This window comes from Pseudonaja textilis, chromosome 1, assembly GCF_049901715.1.
Source record: "Pseudonaja textilis isolate UNSWEBS1 chromosome 1, rPseTex1.2, whole genome shotgun sequence".
Lineage (NCBI taxonomy): Eukaryota > Metazoa > Chordata > Lepidosauria > Squamata > Elapidae > Pseudonaja > Pseudonaja textilis.
This window is the reverse complement of record NC_141990.1, coordinates 155,109,505-155,135,232: the sequence shown is the minus strand read 5'-3', so window position 1 is coordinate 155,135,232 and position 25,728 is coordinate 155,109,505. Positions and strand designations below refer to the sequence as shown.

General features: G+C 40.0%; 1 protein-coding gene and 1 long non-coding RNA gene across 3 annotated transcripts in view; one reads left to right on the top strand and one right to left on the bottom strand.

Moving 5' to 3' along the window:
• Window positions 1-66: 66 nt before the first annotated feature.
• Window positions 67-25,233, top strand: LOC148127881 (uncharacterized). The gene is made up of 3 exons (XR_015740671.1): window positions 67-184; window positions 23,230-23,380; window positions 24,369-25,233. It is a non-coding gene; the product is annotated as an uncharacterized LOC148127881 (long non-coding RNA).
• Window positions 20,660-25,728, bottom strand: part of TFAP2D (transcription factor AP-2 delta) — a 45,406-nt gene continuing 40,337 nt past the window's right edge. For both annotated transcript variants that reach the window (XM_026712890.2, XM_087919345.1), the window contains exon 8: window positions 20,660-20,920. In XM_026712890.2, the coding sequence (XP_026568675.1) occupies window positions 20,701-20,920 (220 nt within the window). In that variant the 3' untranslated portion in view covers window positions 20,660-20,700. The remainder of the gene's footprint in view (window positions 20,921-25,728) is intronic.

Sequence of the window (25,728 nt, the reverse complement as noted above, 5' to 3'; positions counted from 1 at the left end):
GGATTCCTTCGGACTGGGGGGTGGGGGTGGGGAGATTTCTCAGGCAAATGCTTTACTGGACGCAGGTAGCGATTTCACTCGCTTCCGGGTATTCATTGGCTGTTCGACAGGCCCGAGAACACTGCACGATCCAATTCAGGTGAAGACACCAGAGAAATTCGCCTCCCCGGAAATGTTTCTCCAGGTATTTTTTTTTTGGGGGGGGGGGGGGGCGCGAATAAAAGGTGGGATTTAAACATATTAAGATCGTAGTAGAGGCACGTTTCCTTGGGACTCCTACCGTATATTCCAAACATCCAAAGCACTGTCCCTAGAATGTGATGTAAGGTGTGGGTAAACGCCAACACACCGTGGAAGGCAATTTAGCCGCGTAGGGTTTAATATGTCAAAGAGAACTTGGCGCGGCGGAAAAAATTAGTCGAGGGAACCTGCCTTTCTACAAAAGGCTACAACAGATCCTCAAACCCCTTATTAAGGGGAAGCTGGAGTGTGAAACTAAGGGGCGGGGGGAGAGACTTGTAATTCAACAGGACAACAGCGCCCTCTATGGGCTCTTACAAGGTGCAAACAGTTGAAACCAACCTTTCGCTTTATTAAATGCGCACCGGGTGTGTGTGTGTGGGGGGGGGGGCGGCGGCAGGAAGCTGTCCTCTATTAGAGGAAAGATTAAAGCAGAGGCCTCCAAACTTGGCAACTTTAAGACTTGTGAACTTCAACTTCCAGAATTCTGGGAGTTGAAGTGCACAAGTCTTAAAATTGCCAAGTTTGAGGACCCCTGGATTAAAGCGAACATGATATTTTAACAATGTCGGGGTGTAAGGCGGTTTGACTAAGTTGGGACTATTTAGATTCAAACCCCTTCCCCGCAAGAGAAGAAGCCAATCCATTTTATCGAGTGGTTTGTTGTGTGTGTGTGGGGGGGGGGGGACATGGAAGCGGGAGCACTGTGCATGTTGGACTTGCGTCCCTGGGGAACGGGCGGGGTAGAAATCTGACATAGAAACAATATAATGGTACGGCGATCCGAGTTGCAGCCCATGGATGTGGCTGAAGAACATTGGCTTATGTAAAGGTTGGGAGGACCGCTCGTTATTCAGCTGTACTAACCCAAGACACCTGTGGCCGCCATTCCGCAATTCAGCAGCGTCTCTAACGCTCTTTCCTTCGCCCTGTCCCTTACTTTGCGGAAGGATGGAAAAATATTATATTATATTATTATAATATATTATATTATATTATATTATATTATAATATAATATAATATAATATAATATAATAAATATAATAAATATAATATAATATAATATAATATAATATAATATAATATAATATAATATAATATAATATAATATAATATAATATAATATAATATAATATAATATAATATAATATAATATAATATAATATAATAATAGAGAGAGAGAGAGAGAGAGAGCCCGGGGTCACCTGAGCGTTGGGCGTTTAATTCGGCCTCAGTTTTGAAACAATTTCTTTTCGCGCCCTCTGCTGGAGGTCCTAGGCGTTTTCCCGCGCTGCTCTTTGAAACAGTGCGGCTCGATTTTAAATCTCTTACAGATCACGAGAGGATTCGGAGCAATTGTATTCTTCTGTTGTCCAGAAGCTGTATATTTCCTTTTTAGCACGATGGTCCAATTTTGGTTTAACGGAAGCAGGCGCAGGCGTTATCGGAGCTCATCCGATTTAACAGAGCCAAATTTCTAAACTAGTAGCCGGACCTCAGCGCCATTTTTAAAATAACATTTAAAAAAAAAAAATCGAACATCTTAACTACTAAAAATTCCAGAAAATGTAGGAAATAGTGACACTGAAATTTCAACGTGCTTTTCATTCAGAAACATGTATATGTAGGGTGCAAAAATCTGCCACTGGATTGTACACGTACAATTATTTCGTTTAACTTGTATGTCCCTCAATCTTAAACATCTCAGAGTTATTCTTTATATCTTATATTTTTATATGTCATATGATTTTCACAGAAACATAAAATTCATCTGCAAAGTTGATTTTTAGATACAAAATGTTAAAAAGTATTTTAGCAGAAGACATTTAAAAAAATTTTTAAAGGAAGGCTGAGGCTAACGATTAAATGTGTGGGATTGTATAAAATATAGTCTCAAACTCCAGAATCTCCTCTTTCTATTTCAGATAGCAATTCCTTAGATTAAGAATATATTCTCACTTCATTGTATACAATTGAGAAGGGGGTGCATTAGAAATGTGATACAGGGGGTGGACACTGAAAGCAGTGGGAATGGGCTACTTAAGAATGGGATGTGGTGTTGGTATAAAATAAATGTAGGATTTTCTCATGTCTTACTTTTTCAGGAGCTGTCCCATGTAAATCTAGGAGAATAATTCAAGGTGGATATAACTAAAGCACCAGACTGGTTTAAGTATACCAAGAACTGGATGCTCTTCATACCAATCAATCACTGAGCATTTGAATGAACTTTCCAGCTATGAGTCTGATCTCCAAAGTACAACAGCTGACATGGCAGCTTTGCCCCAATTTCCTATTCAATATGCCCTTTCCTTACCAGGATTAAATTTCAATTTGTTTACTCCCGTCCAAATATCCACCACATTTCAAGTGCTGACTCAGAACGTCCATGGAATACAATGGAATTGAAATAGCAATAGCACTTAGACTTATATACCACTTTATAGCGTTTTACAGCCCTCTCTAAGTGGTTTACAGAGTCAGCACATTGCCCCCAACAATCTGGGTCCTCATTTTACCCACCTCCGAAGGATGGAAGGCTGAGTCAACCTTAAATCTGGTGGGATTCGATCTGCCAAATTGTAGGCATCTGGCTGCAGCAGAAGTACCTTGCAGTACTGCACTCTAACCACTACGGCTCCTGTGGAACACCAAACACAGTGGTGTTAGTTTTCAATAGGATGAAAATCCAGTGCCCCCCCACCAAGTATTGAAAAGTAAAAGAGGCCACAAGCACAGGCTAAAGATTAGGTGTGTCCCCCTTAGAACCATTTTATTAGTTATCTCTATAGAAGAAAAGATTTTTGACTGATTATGTCCCATCAAGCGATTCAGCAGTCCTTCCCAAAAGCTGATTCAGAAGATACCATGGGCAATATTTGAAAGTCAAATCATAAATCAAGGCACTGCCTTATCCTGCTCCCACTTTGTAAACCCAGGACCGGATTTTCTGTCCACCACTAAAGCAAACATTCCTGCACAAGAGTTCATGGAATTCATCAATTTTAAATCACTGAGCTGTCTCTGTAAAGGAGATCAGCCTGGAGTTTTCTCCAAATTCCCCATATAGTTATAAGACACTGTAGCCTATTCAATTTAGCAGTTTTTGCTACCTTCTCAAAGCAATTTTGACTGGCACTGCTAATGGCCAAAGAAATTCCGGTACAAAGATATAAAGCCTCTATGAGCTGTTGCAAATGCCAGTCAAGACTGGAAAACCATGCCAAGCATCCTTTGAAGCAAATTACGTTTCTTCTTTGCTTCCATATTGAGAACTGCAATGTCCTGTTCTCTGCAATAAAACATATTTGGGCTAGTGTGTGTATCCCTAGTGTTTATTTTGGAACACTCATAATTATTATGATTATTATTGTGCACAGACAGCCGGATACTTAGACGAGACCAGGCATTGAAATCCTCCTCTGGACATAGGTTAGGCAGGTATTGTTTAATAATAGTAAAGGTAAATAGTAAAGGTATTGTCACATGATGTAAGCTTTCAAATAAAGCTGCTTTTGCAATCAACTCGTGATTTTATTTCAGTGATGCTTCACAGTGGTGATATTTTGGCATTGCACCCAAGGCACATCTATCTTTGCTTTCTTTTGCCCCAGTTGTTCTATTTCTAATTGCAGGTTCGTGTGACACACAGCCCCCCAACAATATTTTGTTTTTCTTCTGCCGTGTCCAAGTACTTCAGTGTCCACTATCCAGATATATTGTTTGGTCCTTCTGATCAATAATTAAGTCTGAGATGTTATGTGGCAGGTTCTTGTTTAAATACTAAGGTCCCAGAGCACTTTAGATTTTTCATATTCTATTACTTTCTCTATTTTGTGGTCTCACCAGTTCTTTGCTTTGCAGGCAAATGGTATTTCTTGCATCCATTCCAATGCACCATATCTGCTATTTTTCCATGCCACTGTTTGTAATCAAACTATATGGTTTTCTTGCAGCAGCTAACTACGTGGTCCACTGTTTCTTTGCCTTTTTGTTTTTTTGCAGAGGCAGCAGTTGCTGTCTTTTGTGGCTCTGTACATATGCGCTCTAAAAAAACAACACCCACAAGAAAAAAATAACAGGACAGTGACCAGCACATCAGCATCAATTTATAATACAAAATAAAGTATTCAGAGAAATAGAAATGGAAGAATTGCTGTGATCTATTCAGAGCTAAGAAACTGAAACTTTGCCAGAAGTAACTCAGAAGCAAACCAGGATAGTTGGTACTTGAGAAAGCCATCATAGCTGTTGAACCCTTTTCATTTCTAAACCAGGCACCCCCTCCTCTTCCTCAGAAAGGACAACAGCATCTACCTACATAAGCAAAAGAAATGGAAACAAAGAATAACTGAGCACCTAAAATAACAGAAAACAACAGAATAAGGTTGACTGCACTGAAACGTGATACAAAGACACAGCTAGACAACTATTAAAAGCGGCGAATGCTGTAATATCAAAAACATGCACTTTGTAAGAAACAAACCATGGCTGAAGTTATAGCTGAATACCTTGGCTGCAAAATCAAAGGAACAGGGTAATTCTAGGCACAGCTATGGGACAACCCAAAGAAATACAACACAAATGCAGCTTAGATAAAGGAGATGGAAAAAAAAGAAGAAGAAGAAGCTGAACAGCAGAAATGATGGTGAAAAGGGCACAGAAGATGAACTGCATGGTTTTTGGTTGAACTTCTGACTGGTCTACACCCATTCACTGTCATGTAGTTTAATATACTGCAAGAAGATGTAACTGAAGACGGGTTAACATCTAGTAAAACATATCTGATAATGGAAGATCCAGCAAAAAGGCAGCACCAGGCAACCAATTCTCTGCTTACTAACAACTTTCAAATTGCTAACTGGTGTAGTGGCTGATGCAGCCCAACAACATCTAGCTGAAAACAAGCTCTTTCCACGTGAACAGAAAGAAAACTGCCCCCAAAGCAGAGAAACAGAAAAACCAGTTCCTGATTGACAAGATCATTTTGAAAAACTGTCAAGAAGGAAGATCAACTTGAATTATTATTATTTGATCCCAACTTTTGTGTGTTTGTGTGTGTGTGTGTGTGTGTGTATCTCAAGGCAGCAAACATACTTAATACTCCTCCTGTTTTCCCCATCCTCTGAGGTGGATTGGGCTGAGAAAAAGAGAGTCTAGCTGGAAGTCACTCATCCAGCTTTCATACCTAAAGTGGGACTAGAACTCACAAACTCTGGTTTCTAGGTCAGCACCTTCAACACTAGACCAAACTAGCCCTGAATACATGATCACATTTGTGCTGTTTCATTAGAATAGAATAACAGAGTTGAAAGGGACCTTGGGGGTCTTCTAGTCCAACCCCCTGCTTAGGCAGGAAACCCTACACCACTTCAGACAAATGGTTGTCCAACCTCTTCTGAAAAACTTCCAGTGTTGGAGCATTCACAACTTCCAGAGGCAAGTTGTTCCACTGATGAACTGTTCTATCAGGAAATTTCTCCTTAGTTCTAAGTTGCTTCTCTCCTTGATTAGTTTCCATCCATTGCTTCTTGTCTTCATTGAAAGGACTCTCTCCATCTACAGACAACCGAATTTCAGTAATAGTGGATTTCAGAAGAAATGTCCTGCACACACACACACATACACACACACACACACCAGGGATGGGATCCTACAGGGTTAACTACCGGTTCGGTGATTTACGAGGTTCGGTGGTTTATGATGTGCTTCCCTGCATGCTGCCAGCACACGCCTGTAAATCGTCATCAGCACACTGTGTGCAGAGAAGCAGCCTTTCAAAAAGCCCCTTTTTCCTGCGTTTTTAACTGCAGCTGTGCCTCGCACGGCAGCTGAAGTTGAAAAATCAGGAAATAAAGATCAGGTAAGAGCCCGGGTGGGCAGGTGGGCAAAAACATCAGCAGACATAGAACTGGTTCTATGTCTGATGCTCTTCAGAGCTACTGGTTCTACAGAAGTGGACAGAACTGGTAGAAACCCACTCCTGCGCACGCACGCGCGCGCGCACACACTATCCAACCCAGAACCATTATTTTCTCTTGCTTCTATCTTCATCCTCTGCATAGTCAATTGAAAGTGAGCTTCAATGCTGAGGTTACACATTACAGACTAATACAGAGACAGAAAACATGCCATCTCCCCAACGCCAAACAGTTGGAAGGCCAAAGAGGTGACAACTGGAGGAGAGCGGGGAGAGAAGTAATCAGCATTCAAAATTTTAATGGTGGGCACGGAAGCCAGACATGAGAAATTTGTGGGAAGAAATTTGTTCTTTCTCCCTCTCAGGCTGTTCCTCAACTGCACCAAAGTTCTCAAAAACTGCATGGTTGAAAGTTGGTGTCAAAATGGTCAAATTTTGGTGATGCCTTTAATCTGCTTAGGGAGGAGGGGATTGTATATTTTGAGCATGGGAACTGGAGCCACAAACATTTCAAAAACAATGATTAATTCTAGGATATAGATAATGCCATTGCTTGACTCTTGACAGTTTGGAACAAAACATTAAATTTTATTGTTTAGGTTATGCTGCTTTACAGAGGAGATAGTTTTGCTTGTTTGTTTTGCCATTTTATTCTCCTTCAAATAATACTCCAAGCCATCTATCCATTTGTATTTCCTGTTATGTACCTTCCCTGGTTATTTTTTTTTTTAAAGTTTAGGATAATTTAAAATTAAATGCATAATCAAACACCTTCACAGTTGTATTCCCGAGTCACCCCCCTCCATTAATATTTTTAAATAAACCAGCCGGAAAACCTGTATAGAAAAACCTGTATAGCATAGTGTTAATGACAACATGTCACCAAATACTAAGCAATGCAATTAGAATGTCTTTGCTTAGGTCCCTCAGTTGCAATAAAAATAAACAGTTTTTTGACAACTCAAAGAGTACACATTTTTATATTGTAAACTGAAGTGCCCCGTAATCCATTTAATCCAATGCATCTGATGAAGGAGACTTTAATCTACAAAATGAAATGTTATAATACGGAATAGTATCTCCAGCCTCACCTGAAGAATCCAACCCTGTTTGTATAATAATGTAATAACTGCTTCTCAGTTGCTGCTGTTCAGCAAAAAGTAAGTCGTCTCATAGACTCAGTAGTACAATGCTTGCCTTTTGTACCAAAATGTATCTTCATTTCATGAATAGATTAACCACTAGGGGGCACTGAAAATCTCGAAATAATATTTTGTGAGCAAGAAGAAGGTTGTAAATATTTTAGCCAGAAAAGATCGTCACAATTTTGGTTAAGGAAATAGGAAAAAATACATGAAATCATAGAAGGAGAAATTAGGTAGAACTGCAAAAGTAAATAATGCAATATGACTTGAAGAGGATGGATACTGTATATGTGTATGTGTATATATGTATATATGATTTGCACGTGCACATGTGCACACACACACACACACACAGTGTGGAAGAAACTTGATAGTAATTTATCAGGATCCAGGAAGGCATTTGCGCTTGCCCCCTGCTGCAAACTGCTAGCATCTTCCCATGATATTTTAGAACAAAAATCTGAGATCTTTATGATACCAGGCATGCGATCTTTCCCTATGAAAGATCTACACTTGCCCGGTAGAAAGAAGCTACACTTATCAAAGCAGACATCCACTCAGAAATGACCTTGATGTCCCCTGTGTCGTATTCATACGTTTTTAAAAGCTATGAATAAGAACACACACACATACACACACACTTTTTTAAAAGGTATGAATAAGAACACACACACATACACACACACAAAAGAAAAAATCATTTCACAAGAAGAAAAGAAATCTAAATGTATTTAGTGATTGAAACTAAAATAAAAAACACCAATATAGGACCCATGTAATAACTACAGATAACAATATAAAGTCAACTCAGTCCTGAAAGTTATGATTAAATCTAGAAAGATATTTCACCTTTCCCCCCTTTTTAGAACACAGAAACTTTTCACAAATAGGTACCGAACTCATAGCCTAGATCCATTCCTGAAAAACAGGAAAGTGAGTTCTTTTCCCAGTAAATTCCATGTTTTACTAATATACTCAACATCACGCTGAGAGTCTTAACCATAATATTTATTTTAAAAATTGTACTGGCGTACAATATGTAGCTATTTAAAATCAAACAAGATTACAGCTACACAAGACTGAATCATTACAAGTTTTAAAAACTCCTGCAACTTGCTTAAAGTCCCAACATTTAAAAAAATGTAATGCCCACTCTGTTTTAAATATTGAGAGGTTCAATAAATTACCCAATGGTAAAAACTTGGAGTCTGCTAGAGTAGATGAACCATATTAATTAAATTGTATGCATTACTAAATGAATATTGTAAGTAACTGGTATACTCAACATGCAATCTCTCAATTGTCTTTAAAACAACCATTAGAAATCAACCAATGTAAGATGTTGATCAATGTTTAGCTCAAACATACAACTCCCTCCCCCCATCTTCCAACTATTTCTTCTACAATGTCAATTTCTTTTGTGAATCTGGATCAAAAAGTGACCTCTACTTATCAATAAATCAGAAGTGCCTGTCAGCTTTCAAAACTAAAAATGATCATCCCTGTTTAATATATCTAGATGATAAACTTGCCAAAATCTGAAAAATGTTATACTTGCTTTTCATATGATTCCCAAAGAAGAAAATAATACAAGTTTAACTCCAAAGGGGAAAAAGACATTATAATAATATCCCTTTAATATAGTTGAAAATCTGGAAGATTAAAGCTGCCATCATCATAAAATAACCTGGGTTTGGCCAAAGGTATTTGAGCGAATTAGGTTGTTATAAAATTTTTCTCATTAGCTTACTTATCTGCCTAAGATATCGAATAGGAAGTAACATTAGAACCTCTTTTTAGATTGATATAACATTCATTTTGATAACATTACATTTGCCCCAAAGGATGGATTTTTTTTAAACCATTGGGTTATAGCTACTGAAATTGCATTTATACTTTTAGAAATATTTAATTCAACATATAGTGCTCAGTACTTTGGAACACCCAATTTAAGCTTTGCTATTATAAATGCTTGATATGGCTCATCGGTGGGTTTTCTAACATGTAACAGAATCTTTAACCATCTTTTCCATCTGTATAAGATTATAGTCTCAGAGTCTCTCCTTTGCTAAGGCACAAGTGATAATGGATCCCTTGGTGCATCCATCAGGGGAATCCTTTAAATGCATTCCAGAGAATTAACAAGTTGGTTGTGCCTGGTTTATTTTTCAGAAAAAGAATACATTTCCTTCTTAATATATTCCACAAATCGACAATCTCTTAGGAGGGAAATATTCTGGTACCACCTGGAATTGACTGGTTTATGATGATTAAATTTTAGTATTAAGAGTCACTGGAACATGGACCAAGATTATGATAGGGCCTTTTGTAGAGTCTATAACTTGATTTACCAAAATAGGAAAAAAACCAAAAAAAGCTAAATCTTAAGGCTGAAACATTTTAATGTGCATATGATAATAAACTTGTGGCATCACGTTGCCATCACGTGACATTTTGTGATGTTTTTCCCATTCGCAGAACTGGGGTGGGCGTGGCCTGTGCAGGATGCATCCAGCCTGTGGGCTACCAGTTGGACACCCGTGATATAGGTAGTTCACGTTTAATGGCTATTTGTTCAGCAATTGTTAAAAGTCACAGTGGCAATGAATAAGTGGCATTTATGACTGGTCCTTGAAGTTTCTACCTTCCCAGCCCTCCCACAGTCACGTGATTGCGATATGAATACTTGACAACTGACTTGCACTTACGACAGCTGCACTGTCCCACAGTCACAGAATTGTCCATGGCAGCCTTTTCTGCTGGTTTTTCACAAACAAAGTCAATGAGGAAGGTGGCAAAGAAAGTCAGAAGTTGCTCCAGTAAGTCGCTCACACCGTCTGCCACTGAAGCAGCCAGGCCCACCTCCACCACATTCAATCCTTGCCACATGCATATTTGAGTTATTTCCCAATATCTATTAATTCCAATATTATTATTCTCCCTATGGGTGTAGTCTATATTTGAATAGAACGCCCTCATCTCTCCCTACTAAAGTAAGGACCTAGGAAGTTATATATGCTGGGACAAAAGCGACTTGGTCCAGCATGTGACGACATGTATCTAGGCATTAGATTGTCAGAGCATATTCATGAACAGGAATAGATCATGGTAACAAGGTCAGCCAATGAAGAGGCATAGCAACTAAGTCAGTCAACGAGGACTGTTTGGAAACTGAAAGTAGAAGTAGCCTAGGTATGGCTTTATATTAAGCTGTAAGCTCTGCAGCTATGTTAAGCTCTGAGTCTGTCTATTGAAAATAAAACTGCTTTTCTCCTCTGCTGTGTGTTTTGCTTGCCTGTTGAACTAAAGTGAAACTGATGTCTGTTTCTGCTGAAGTTGAGTTGCTGTTCTGCTCTGAACCTGTAACATGTCTGCTTCTGTTTGAGTTTCCTCCATGTTGGAGCAATCTACAACTGGTCTTGTAAAATTTACTTTATATGTTTATAAAGAAGTTAAATGAAGCCTCAGTCATCTGTGTTTACTTTTCTGGCACTGAATTTATGCTGCAATACTCTGAACATAGATTCATTTTACTTGAGATGTATAGTTACATCTGAAGGGTAACATGGAATTTCCAAAATGTTCCTAAGAAACTTAGCCTGGAGCTTTTGCAAGGGGTCAAAAGAGGTTTATAGACCTAACTGGGTATCTTATAATTGTGCATGAAGTTGACCTGAATGTACTGCAAGTACAGCAGGAAAGTGTTTGCCTGGCTGTGGCAGATCTTCAGGCTTTTGGAACTGCATGTTCCCTATGCACCCAATCCGGTGTTTGGTTGTGATATGATATATGATACTGAGATGCTTAAAACCACTTGACTTGCCTGGTAGAATCAAATTAAAGGGCAAACCCATTTGCTTTATTATAATTAGTTACTAGTGTCTCTGCATTATACTATACAGCCAGGGTCTACACAATGTTCTTTTTAGGCCTGATGAACTCTGAAAAAGCAGAACTTCATCCTCTGCATATATGAGAACTGTTTCTGTGCAAATTCTGGGAATAATAAGAGAGATCAATTATTCAAGCAACTGAAGGATTGATATAATAATTAAACGGTGATGGTGGAAGAATATATCTCTGCCAGACTCCACAATTGACAGGAATCTCCTTAGTATAATTACCCTTGGAACTGAATTTGAATTTTATAGTTGAATTATCATATAATTTATAAATAAATGGAAGGAGCTTAGACTGGGAAATTAATTCAAAGACTACTCTAACATCTCTAAAAGGTGTGTGTAGCTTAGCACATGGTTTGCAAGTGTATCTTTTGGCCAAGTGGTCATGAGTGAGCAACTCCAATTCACGTAGTAAGAGAAGAAGAAGATGAAAGGGAAACAAAGCTGTTATTCATCATTCAGAGCAGTGATCACCAATCAGTGGGCCGGGGACCACTGATGGTCCATGAGAAAATTTTGGTAGTCCGCAGAGAAATGTCCCCCCCCCCACAAAGCACTTCCCCCAAAGCAATTAATCCAGGCTGTGCGGGAACGCAAGGCTGTGCCGCACACATGGCCCACCCACCTGTTGGCCCCCACCCTTCGGACAAGTGCAAACCTTACCTTGAGTTGAGCCACGCAAGCTGGAAGTGGAAGGTAAGACCAATGGCAGGGGAGGGAAATCTGCTCCAGGGTGGCTTGCTGACAGTGGGAAAGTCAGTCCCATATTCCAGAGCTGCAGTAGTCACAGGACTGGCCTTTGGTCATCGTGGAGCAGCTGTTCCTCTACCTGGGTGCACCGGCCTGCCATAGACTGGAGGAGCTGCTCCAGGATGACCAAAGGGCCAGTCCTGTGACTACTGCAGCTCTGGAATATGGGACCGACTTCCCCACCAATGTCAGCAAGCCACCGTCACTCAAAATTCATATCAGTGGTCTGTGGGATTTAAAATATTGAGTTTGACGGTCCCTGAAATCCAAAAAGTTGGCGACCCCTGGTCCAGAGTATATAAAACTTCCACAGCAGCTGCGAACTTGTTCATATGGACCACTTGGCTCTCATCCTCAAGAGAGACAGATTGATTGACAGACATGGAAAAAGTATCTCACTCTCTTCGTTCTTGCAAGCATAAGCACCAAATATAAGTCTTGCTCTAATTGGAACACTTAAAGAGAGATTTGGGTAAATCATAATTTTTCAACCATGGTCTTTCAGTTTGGTGGCTTGACTTGAAAGTTGTAAGAGCTGACCTCTAGTACTAGATCTTAGAAATTTAACAATTATTGGGGCAGGTCTCTGTGAGGGATTACCTATTGCCCTTAATCTGTAAGCATCCATTATTTCAAGTTTAAAACCAGCCAGCAGTGAGAAGATTTCCTGAAGGCATCCTTCTATATAATTTAACAACAGCTTCTGCTGCTTGATGTCTAAAGGTTGGTTAATTATTTTTAAATTATTTCTGGTGAGTTGCCCCTGCACTGTACGTAGTGCAGTTTGTAAATTTGTAATGAGTTTATCAGGGGATTGATTCTTTTTTTCCCCTTTAAGGTTTTAATTATAGTTTCAAGAGAAATAGCAATAATGCTCTTCAACCTTCCAGATCTTTATCAAATTTAAAGGCTTGGTATTTCATGATTTTGGATTTCATGGATCCTAGATATGCCACTTTCCAAACTTATTGTAAATTTACCACCAGATATCAAGAATCAATTGGAGTTTTAAGATTAATTGATTTTGATCTTGCTGAGATGGGGATTCGTTGGAAGTTAATAAAACTGTTAAAGTTTTCTAATCCACCAGAGATTGGGAAGAGAACCTCACTCCTTTTCTGAAATTTCAATACAGTGTGTTGGCTCCTCCAGCTTTCCTCCCTTGCTACCTATCTAGAGTAGAACTGTTAGTTTGAAACGATGTCAATGTTATGATGCATATTGTACAATAACATTGCATCCATGTAATAAAGACAAGCTCAGAGAATTACAACAGCATTAAGAAGCAGTGGGAATAACTGTGAGAAGAAATCTAAAGTCCTAATGGACAACTACTTAAATATGAGCCAACAGTGTGCTACAGCCACCAAAAAAGCCAATGCAGCCCTAGGCTACATCAACAGAGAGATAGCATCAAGAACATGGGAAGTGATAGTACCAATTTATAATGCCTTGGTAAGACCACACTTGGAATATTGGATCCAGTTTTGGTCACTATGATATAAAAAAAGATATTGGGATTCTAGAAAAAATGCAGAGAAGAGCAACAAAGATATTTAGGGGACTGGAGGCTATAATATATGATGAACGGTTGCAGGATTTGGGTATGTCTAGTTTAAAGAAAAGAAGAACTATGATGTAGCAGTCTTTCAATATTTGAGAGGCTACCACAAAGAAGAGGGAGTCAATTTATTTTCCAAAGTACTTGAGGGCAGGACAAGAAGCAATGGATGAAAACTAAACAAGGAGAGAAGCAACATAGAACTAAGGAGAAATGTCCTGATAGTGAGAACAATAACTAGTGGAATGGCTTGCCTTCAGAACTTGTGAGGACTCCATCACCAGAGATTTTAAAGAAGAGATTAGACAGCCATTTTTCTGAAATGGTATAGGGTGTCTTCAGGGGTGGGATTCAATATTTTTGAACAGTTCTGTGGGTGTGGCTTAGTTGGCGGGTGTGGCTTGGTAGTCATGTGACTGGCTGGGCGTGGCCAACTCAACATCACTCACATCGAGGCACGCATCTCCTTAACTGGCCTCTCGTGACTGTGGGGATGCTGCAATAGTCGTAAGTGTGAAAAATGGTCATAAGTCACTTTTTGCAGTGCCATTGTAACTTTGAATGGTCACTCCACACAAGCAGAGTACCAGCAAAGGAGGGGGAAAAAAACTCCAGAGACAGGAAGTCTAGTCCTGCCAAGAATGTAATAAGGGTTAATGGAGAGGCAGTTTCTGTAAGCAACACCAGAATGTTTCCTTCCTGCCTTCCTTACAGGATTAGGCCAGTAATTTCTTCTAACAACTGATTCTCTGAACTGCTTAGAATGTTAACAACCGGTTCTAGCAAATAGGTGCGAACCTGTAGAATCCCACCCCTGGGTCTCTTGCTTGAGCAGGGGGTTGGATGAGAAGACTTCCAAGGTCTCTTCCAATTCTGTTATTCTATTATTCTGTTTGGGGATAAATCACTCACTATTCAGCTATCAGTATGAGTAATTCCATTCATAAGGTCATCTCAGAATAAAAAAGGCAGCCAACAAGGCAATCATAAAAACTAGAAACCTGTCTCATTCATGTCAGCTGGAGCACTTAGAATGCTGGTTGGTTCCAGACAAGAGTGGGAGATGTTCTACCCCCAAGCATATATACATGTTAAATGTTCTTTATTTCATTTTGCACTGTCAGCATTCTTGGGCTTTACAAGTGCAGGAGCTGATCACTATATCCAGAAAATATTTCTCATAATGACTACTAAATCTCTAGATAGATGATAGATAGATGACAGATACATAGATGGCAAACCTATGGCATGTGTGCTAGAGGCGATACACAGAGCCCTCTCTGTGGGCAAGCAAGCCATCGACCCAGCTCAGCTCCACCGCCCATGAGCGCATGCGCTTCCCGCCGGCCAGCTGGTCTTCGGGCCTCTGCTGTGCATGTGTGGGGGTGGGGTTCATGCAGGGAGGCAGGGCACATGCATGGGGGACATGCACACATGCATGGGATGGGGCGCATGCATGGGGCATGCGCTAGTATTGCATTTTGGAGATGCTCATGTTCATGTTTTGGGCACTTGGTGTCAAAAAGGTTAGCCATCACTGCTTTAGGACAACTGAGTTGCATGGGAATTACACAAAAAAATGTGACACTATGGTCCATGGTATACTGGAAACACAAGGGGATGTCCCATTGCCAGCTGTATCATGGAGGATCTTGGCCCATTGAGCATCCTATAAACCAGTGGTCCCCAACCTTTTTTGTGCCACGGCCCGGTACAGGCATCACAAAATGATCCGCGGCCCGGTACCGGCATCAGCACGCATGACAAGGCAAGGTGAGCCGAGCGACCGGCCAGCCAGCCGTCCCCCGCTTCTCCCCGCCACCTTCAACTCCTCCTTTGTACCTTTGTCGATGGGCTTTGCTTCAGGACGGCTTCGGGACGGTCACTCGGCTCGCCTTGCCTTGGGTGCTGAAAGAATCCTCGCGCCTTAGTTTTGTTTGAAGCCCCCCCCTTTGATGAAACTAAGGCGCGAGGATTCCTTCAGGACCCAAACGCCGCTTTCCAACCGGAAAAGCTCACCCGGAAGCACTTTCTCGTCAAACAAGATGGCGGCGCCCAGCAAACCGGTGGCCCGGTAGGAAATGTTCCACGGACCGGTTCCGGTCCGCAGCCCGGTGGTTGGGGACCCCTGCTATAAAGCACTAAGTAGGAAAAAAACTGTCCTTTCCTCTGCTATTTTCCTGCAACCAATTTTGTACTAGGAGAATAACATTTTTGCTAAAGTTCCACTAATACTAATAGCAAATGGGCCAAATTAGATCTATGGCATGGTCTTTTGCTTAAAAACAGTGATTATATGGGATAAAAGTGAACATGAAATGGTTCCCCTCCCTGCTTCTATCTGAAATATCTCTAAAGTACCTTTCTCTCCCTCCACAACCATTTCCATGGCCAGTTTGCAACACTGTGTATCTACAAAGGGCCAAAAGGCCACCTTGACCTAGTTTATGCTCAGAAATCAAATGGATCTTTTGTTTCTGGATGGATGTCAACCTTCCCAAGTGGTAATTTAGAGAAATGAACCACTGAAAAAAAAGAGCATCAGTATGTGGTAGGTTGTGTTAATACAACCATTAAGTGATGTGATTAAATTTATTGTTGTGCCTGGAGGTATATCTTCAGACTGTACTGTAAATACACATACCTCCCCGAAAATAATTTCATTATTTTATTTTCACGGTTTCCTGATCATGAAAGATATCAGTCCCCAATAGGTGGAATTTTCTATCTTAGAAAACTTTCAAGTCTTCCCAGGACTACTATTTTTGGTATCTGTAACAGGGACTTCAAGGCTGGGAGTAGTCAAGAAACCCCTTGCCTTTATGCCTAAGTAGTTAGTTAGAAGTGAGACTCACTACTCAGCCTCACTACTCATCCTGAGATCTGTAAAATGAGGACCTGGCTTGTTGGGGCAATATGCTGACTCTGTAAAACCACTTAGAGAGGGCTGTAAAGCACTGTGAAGTGGCCGATAAGTCTAAGTGCTATTGTTATAGCTATTTAGTGAACTCTTGAATGCAGAAGAATAAGATGAGAACTTCTCATTGTTCTACCTGATACTTTTGTACAAGCTGTTCTAGTGAGATTAACACACCCCACTGATTACTTGAAGTAGTGTTTGCTCCCTAAGCCATAGTAATTGAATTCACATGTCTTGCTAAACTATATTGAAATGAGTCACATACCAGCTTAATAAATATGAACTGCATGTCCTTACATTGCTTGGGTTCTCACAGCTTGCTAAACCAACCAAATGTGCTTCCCCCAACCCTCTTTGTGGTGTCACTGTAGTTTTTAAACACTAATTTACAATGTTTAGCAAATTCTCTTTAGATGATTTCACAAACCCTAGTTTTATATGTTGTGTGAACACAGCCATTGTATAAAAGGTTAGCAGTTTAACCTGGCAAGAAGATGGATTGATAGACAACACAATTCTGCCTACATTTACCTTACGCAGAGAGACGGATGTAAAGGCAGCCCCTCTGCTGTTCACATGTTATTGTTGCTTAGAAATTATTTCCAAGTACATAAATCAGCATTGATTTTATTGCTGTGAAATGTTCACTTAAATGTGGTCATATTTTCTTAGGGTCATGTCTAATAGACAAGTCATATAAGAAACAGAAAAAAGAGCTATGCATTTCATTGCCAAATTATAAAGGATCCCATCAAAATGGGAGGGAAAACCACGAAGTCTTGCTTGTGTCCATGTGCTCACTCACATTTAAATACAAGTACAATGATTGCTATACAGAGTCCATCATACAAAAGGAAAGCCATGGGTTTGAATTACAATCATTTTAAACTGGAACTGAAATTGGACCTTTATCTGATGTGGGAAGACCACCTGCTCTTCTCAGCCTCCTGATCTGCAATGCAGACAGGAGAAAAATGGTTTGGAAATCACCTCTCAGAGCATTGCTATTGGCTTGAAATCTCTCGCTGCCAGTTTCTCTTCCCCTTTTATAAGTCAACTGTTGGAGCATTTGGAGAACTGTTGGAGCATCTTTGAAGATCAGTTGATGGAGAACAATCCTCACCCCTTTCTGGTGGATTAGTGTCCAGAGCAAAAAAGGGTTTCCCCCCTTTTCTTTTATTAAAATCACCAAGAGTAGAGAAGAATACAAGTTAAAAAAAACCCAAAACAAAACAAGATGCCATCAGATTAGTGCTTCTACAAAACAATCATGCTTGTGAAGGAAGTCTTGAAAGCAAGGCATGAACAGGATGCCATATTTACACAGAGGTTTGAGCGAGATCATTTGCTAGATCCCTTTGTATTTGATAGATCATCAAGTTATAGGTGAAACAATCATACTACACGCCAGACAGCAACAAATAATTTTTTCTGTGATATGAAATCTCAGGCTATGTTATATTCTGCTGCAGCTTACCTCCTAGTCTCAGATAGGTGGTTTCCACACTATTAATTTTTTAGATATGCATTTGATAAACATGTAATATGTGAAGGACATCCTAAGCATGGCTGCATGACAGACAAGAGAAAAGAGATCTTTGGATACTGAGCTTACTTATTGATCAACAACAACAGAAAGAGCCAAACTGGTCCCTTAAAGACCAAGTGAGATATTTAAATATGAATTGAACAAAGGACTGAAAAGTTGCAATAAAGCTTTTACCAGGATTTCACAATTAGAGAAAAGGCCTTGATCGTTATCATCTAAAATAATAGGCAATCATTTAATGACAAGTAGACCCCTGAATGTTGAAGATACAATCTCAAGTGACCTAGCCATTCTGACTGAAAACATCTTCTTGTTCCTGAATGTAGAATAACATTTCTTAGAAAAAGCAGTCATCCACAGATCTTATTATCCTCGTTTGTTGGTTGCTGCCAGAAACCAACAAATAACAGATCAAACTAGAGACTTGTGCCTCCTACCCATACCAGAGATATGAAATTCTACCTAACAAGGATAAGCTTCTTAAACTCAGGTACAAATAATACATTCATATTCGCCTACTGGACATGACTTACCGGACATTACTTAAACAATCATATGTTTAGCCATATTTTAGGGAAATTACAATTATTGCTTAGTGTGTAGATTCTACTATAGCATCATTGACTTTGATGGAACTACCTTTGTGCCTTTTTTAATTTTGATTGTGTGGTTGTTTTTTTGGGAGGGGGAAGATAAATGTTTCCTATTGAAATGATATGCTGTCTATATGGCAGCATATTGGCCCCATAATTGCTTTGTATAACAGGGCAGTAATATGCTTAGGCTGATCAAAGGCTTTGGATGAACTTTGCCAGGATACTAGATGATATTTCAATGCAGGTAGTCCTTGTTTAATTACTGCCTTGTTCAGCAACCATTCATAGTTATGACAGTGATGAAAAAGTAACTTTACAACCAATCCTTGCATTTGTGACCTTCACAGATCTATAAAGCAAAAGAAAACTGAAGTAAGATCTTAAGCAGAGTAGCAGTTTCACATAATGACTGCTTTGCTTAATTATTGAGTTGCTGATCCCAATTGTGCCTGCTAAATTAGGATTACCTATACTGCTAATTTGTGATTCAGTCCTGACAAGGGAGTAGGTTAGGTCAGTACTTAGGTAGGAAACCCAGGCTTTTAGACTAGACTAAATCAGATAGTTATAAACTGCCATAAACAAGAAGTTGGGGATTAATTTCCTGATAAATATATTAAAAAAACCTCCAAAAATGGCAATGGCAACCGAGTTCTATATTACTATCATATACATTTCATGGGTGAATGAGCAGACCTTTTGAAGTTTTACTTCCTTCCTGGATTAAAAAGAAATCTTTACTGCTTCTGTAAGCATATCACTCATATCACCATGGCAGTATGAGAGCCAGGAACCTGTATATGAGTATGTCTTCTAAGGATAGTCACCATAGTTTATTTTTAGTACATCCTTAGTTTGTCTATTGCAAGACAACTGCAGCAATGGGCACCGTTTATGCAGACTTTGCTAGGGGAATCTTGCCTTTTCAAGGATGCCCAGAGCCTACAATAACTCAACACATACCATTATTCTTTCAGGCGTTCCTGGAGATATGCCCTAGGGCAGAGGTCTCCAACCTTGGCAACTTTGTGATTTGTGGACTTCAACTCCCAGAATTGCTGGCTGAGGAATTCTGGGAGCTGAAGTCCACAAGTCTTAAAGTTGCCAAAGTTGGAGACCCCTGCCCTAGAGAACTAGAACAAGGAAGAATAACCTGGGCCTGCCCTTTACCTGCACCTGGAGAACATCTGGTGTTGTATCATAGCTGTTATAAAAAAGAAGACAACCCCCGCCCCCAGAAATATCAAAATAATACAATAGTCCTCTACACTCCTTTCTTTTGGACCAGCAAAATATGTGACTGTATATCATTTCTTGCTGAGATGAAAATGGGCTAAATAACTGGAAACACAAATAAAAAGGGGATTCATTGAATGTATCATTTGACTTCTACTAAGCAGAGGTTAAAAAGGTGATAGATTAAAGTCCAGGGTCATTCATTCTAATCTGTGATGTCATCCTGAGGCTGATCCTTGAATGAGAAGGACTTGACCTTGGTGGACTTTGACCATAGCTCTGAGGAGGATTATTTATAAATTCCCAGGCCTCCAATCATCCGTCTTGCCAATGCTGTGGTTGTACTCTTAAGAGCTCTGAGGTTTTTTATTTTTCAGTCAGGGGTCTTTCATATGATGCCAGAAGTGAAAAAAGGCGTTCTTTTGTGTTTCATCCATCAGATGGGAGGTGCGATACAATTTTTCCCACTAGTACAAGTGTATCCAATGATCGTGTATATTTGCGATCCTGAATGGCATTCTTGAGTCTGGAAACGCCAAGAAAATGTGTATTGATGTAATGTTTGGAATGATTGAATGAATGTGTGTGCACGCACAGGCGTACACACACATACTCACACACTCACACACACACACCAGTTTCAAGAGCAACATTTAAAAATGGATAGTCTCATCACTGGGTTGATGTCCTTAGAGTTGTTCGGGTTGGTAGATTTTTACAACTTTTTTCTCCCCCCCCCCCTTCAGTTTGGCCCACAGGAGCGAGATCATCTTCAATGAGATATACAGGCATACATAGATATAGTTAGATAGATATATATTTCTTTTTAAAAAAAATAACACCAGCAAAGTTCTCTGGAAATAGATTCTGTCTGATGTTGCTAGTCTGTCTTTTCTGTTTTGCCCTCTTTTACGGCTGCCTCTGACGTTTTCCTCAGTGGGACTTTCTCTGAGTTGCTGTGTCCTTGGCCGGATTCTGCTGCTCCACCATTTTTGTGTGCTGTGTGTTTCTCCAAGTAGTTCAGCATTTCACTTAGAACAGTTTGGAAAGTGCTTAGCGCAGCACAAATCGCAGGAGTTCCAAAGCCATGAGTAATCAAACTGTAAAGCAGGCAAAAAAGAGAGAAACATTACTATATGTATAGGTGTGTGCGCGTTTCATTCACACATACACACATGCACTATTTATTTATTTATTTACTATTTATATACATTTATTACTCTTGATAAAAAGAAGATCGCCATTCCCCCCAACAAACACATCAAGGCAGATACGATGTCAAAGATGCCTTTTTCTGAATGGAGGTGCTGTGAACTCCGATGGGTGCAAATCTGCATAAATGCATGCTGCCTGAGAAATTCAGCCTAAATGACATATGGTTACCAATTGGGCTTGCCTCCTCCGGTGATAAAGGGTTACATTTCCATGAAAGAAATAATCCGCACCCTCAAAGTGAACGTGTTTCATTTATTTTAGATACAAAGGGCGCAAGGGGTAAGTATTTGTGAAATGTGTATTGGCCACAGCAGCTGCACAGTCTTCAGGCGGGAGCTGTGAGCCCAAGAGAAATCCCAGCTGTGCACCAACTCTGATATGAGGGAGTGTAACCTCAGCCAGAATTAAAGATGGCAAAGAACTAGGTGCAGGGGGTTGAGGTGGGGCTCCTCGGACCCACAGCCAGTTCATCTTCTCAGAGGGGAGGGGCTGGCAATCTTCTTTATGCCAAAGCTGCTTCTTCCCCTCTTAGCCTCCAGGTACTGGGAAAGCATGTGAGTGCTGAGATGGTCAGACAGTGAGCTGTAATCATTTAGCTATCACCAGTATAGTGATGCTACTTGATTCCAAGCAAATGGTTGACCTCTTCACAAACCCACCACCACCATGAGGTCCCTGCCTGACTTTGAAACAGTTTGCAAACCAACATAACCGATTAATTGATGATAACAATGATCTAAAATTAATGTAATAAAACATATCATCATAACATTGTTGGAGGAATATTAACCAAAACAATAAATAATTAAATGAAGAATCAAACCAACTAATAACAAAGCACTGGAATATTGTAAGAGAAGGGGCACAAACCCCACTTCTAAGAGGAAGTTATAATAACAGAGAATGCAACAGAGAATGTGGTACAATTAAGAGCTTCTTCCAGGAGAACCACACTGGACAGAATGATTCTGCTTAGAGAACGGAGTCCAGCAGATACATAGGCATTGCACCATATAGGGTCTTGTATGTCAAAATGAGCTTGTTGGACTGCACCAGAAATTTAGTAAATAGTGGAAGCCCATATCATCACGGGCTCTTTGCAGGGAGCACCTGCCAATAAATGGGCTGCTTTCAAGGCTGCCTCATGTAGAATGCACTGCAGTAGACCAGTGGTGGTGTAATGAAGTTTCTCCATTTAACCATAATTTTGTAAGCCACCCAGAGTCACCTCTAGACGAGATGGGCATCAAATCAATGAATGAATGTATGAATGAATGGATGGATGGATCAATCAATCAATAAAGTCTTTTGTCAGTCTTGTGACATCTTTTTGCCTCGGGTATGACTATTGGCACAAACTGGCACCTGGTCATAGCACCACCCAGAGTCACCTCTAGACGAGATGGGTATCAAATCAATGAATGAATGTATGAATGAATGAATGGATGGATCAATCAATCAATAAAGTCTTTTGTCAGTCTTGTGACATCTTTTTGCCTCGGGTATGATTATTGGCACAAACTGGCACCTGGCCATAGCCTCCACCTTTCTATCCAGTAGTAGGTCTGATCCCAAGAGGACCTAAAGTAACTGATCCAATCCTAACCTTGAGAGATAACATTGGAGCTGATTGAGAATCTTGATGAACAAACAGTAGCTCCATCTTACCTGGGTTCAATTTCAGTCAATTTTATCCCATGCAGAACTGTTACAACCTCAAGGCAAAATTTTCATAGCATCGACCACAAGGCCCAGGGTGGTGATGCACAACAGGCTGTTAGTGCAGTGATAAAATTGAACTGATGGAGGATTTCCCTCATTGGTTCTATGTAATTGTTAAACAATAGGATTAAAAGAGTAAATGTTTTGGCACTCTACAAGTGAGGTACATAATGCATCACAATGAAGCACAAAATAGTTATAATGGCCAGGTGAGATATCTGCCTATTTATTTCTCCTTGAAAAGGAGCTGACAACCCTATTGGCTGCATCCCAGCCTAGATGTCTGCATTGCCATCTACAGGGAAAGGATTGAAGGTACCCCAAATGTGGCAATTTCCCAAGAGTCTTTTCAGTTGTGGTGGAACAGAAATATGTTAAAGAATAAATCATATTCTGCTTAAATATTGAATATATAGAACATTTTTGTAGCGTCCAATGGCTATTCCCTTAAAGAGTGTGGCCTCTTTTCTAGGAAATCAGCTGACAAGCCAACAAGAAGCCCATGGCCTTCAGCAAGACATGACTCTGCATTGCAACCAGTGGATGAGTTTAGGAAAAACTTCCTAGACTGGAATTCTTAAGACTGCTAGATTAGAGCTTCAAACGCTGGATGACCATTTGCAGTTAGTAAGAATTTGTGTTTTCTACATCTCTAACGATGATCCGGGTTTGTGTAACCAAAATCTATGAGCCCTAGGCTTTCTCCATTCAGAACTACTTTGGAAATTGCTGCCAGAATTTATTGAAATTGTCTGTGTTGATGGGCCATATTGGCTGATATATTGTATGATTCAGTATGCCCAGATCCATACTGGGCCACTACCCTGTTTCTCCAAGAATACGGCCTCCCCAATAGGAAGTCCCAGCATGTTTTATAGGCATGAAATGAAATTAAGCCCCTCCCCCCAAATTAAGGCCTATATTAAAACATGCGAAATGGGGGGGAATGGTGGGGGGGGGGGGGCCTTGCCGTTAGGAAGTACTTTTGTTGCACACCCGGATATGGTGCTGCCTGCACTGACCCCAATACTAAGTGCCTCACCAACGCTGAGGTCAACATCCAAGCCGTCGCCGCCCGCCCGCCCACCCAAAGATGCAAGGGGAGGAGAATTAAGTCACCCCCGAAGAGACAGTCTAGCTATTTTTTCAGGGCTCAAAAAAAAAATAAGACCCGGCCTTATTATATGAGAAACACGGTATCATTTCTTGTATAGAAATAGCAAACCGATCTTCACCCACTTTAGTTCTCCTGGGCAGAGAAGGCCTCCCATCCTCACACTGCCATTGAATATTATCTTTTTTTTAAAAAAAAGCATTCTAATTATTTGGCTATACTGAAATGGTTCCATGAGCCAAGCAAGTTCTCAGCATAAGTTAGAAGTCTACTCTCCCCTCCTGGATAAAACTGAGATTAATTATAGAGAAGGTCCTGAATGTCATGAACTCAGTTTGTTCACCTTTGCAAAGAATCTTCAGAGATTTTAAAAGAGAAAGAGAGGGGTGGTCGGGTTTACTGCTAGTCTTTTCTAGTCATTATGCAGTTCTCTCAGAGTTTGATGGAAGGGATGCCTCTGTTATGTTTTAATGATATTCTTTCATTCTATGTCAAAGCAACCAAACTGGCCTCAAGACTTGGATTCTTCTTTGACAGCACCCACAAGGTATCTCACATCCTCTCCGACCCTTCCATCCCCACCCCTCAAGGCTGACACAATTTAGTCTTTCTGCAAAGGAAATACTTTCATTTTCCACAGAGAAGCGGGGGAGAAGAAGAGGAAGATGCCATCTGTCTGTCTCCAGTTTCCAACCATGGCTAAGTCTGGCTATCGTTAGCAGCAGAAGTTGCTATCAAATATTTACAGCATACTGTGGATGGTGGATGATACTCAAAGAGAATCACTTTATTTTTTCTGCTATGACTTGTTCATGTGAAAAACATCTGGCCCCAGGGATGAATCATGTGATTTCAACAAGAGTCTATGTGCATGCCATAGAATCTCTTAAAAGATAATTGTAGTGTTTCATCTCAGGCCTCAACTTCAGAGAAACTACCAGTATTCCATGGAGTTGATAAAATGGTAACCTGCAGTAAACTACTCCATTCTTTACAGTAATCTACACCTTCAGATTTTTTAAAATAAAAAAAATACAAATGCCTTTTTAACCAGTCATGCTTATGTTTTACTCATCACATAATGATCGTCAGATTAGTCCTTATGGTTAATTATAATTAAACATACGGTGTCTAGTGGAGCAGCATAGACACAAAAAAGGGCAACCTACATGATGAGGTGGCTAGAATGGCTCTATCTCGTGCTTGTACTTTTTACCTTAGACAAATGATGGGCAAAAAGAAAGACGATACAGGTGCATGAAATCATGTACAAATTACCCAGGGCTAAAGGTAAGAAAAATAATGCAATATCTATATTAAGTTTTAATCCTGAAAAAAATAAGGTTTTCCACTGAAATTAAAGACAGACAATTTCAGTATTGAAAAAAAGGAAGTAGGTATGTAAACAGTATACTTAAGAAATATGAAATCTGCCAATCCCTGGTAATGGCTACTAATTAGGATGGATTCAAAAGGGGGAACTAGAAAAATATAATGGGGGAATTACACAGAGCATACCTTAAATATTAGCTGCTAGAAAAACCAAAGCAGAGAAGGGCTATCATCTTTTTATCAATGCTTATTAGCTCCTTGGAAATATTTAACGGGCTATGGTGTGATGCAGAATGGCCAATAACATGATCCAGTTGGGCTCTTCTTTGGTTTTTAGGTTAGATAGTCTTGTGTTTATAAGCAGGAAACATAGATTTTTGGAAAAAAAAATTAGTTACTGTGAAAGCCTATGTGTTTAGAGAACAAACGGTAGACATCTCTTTTTCAGGCATTTACCCTGATGTTGGAAGTAAAGTCACAGTCAACTGTGCAACCCGGTTTTGTGGCTACTAATGGGAATCCTTT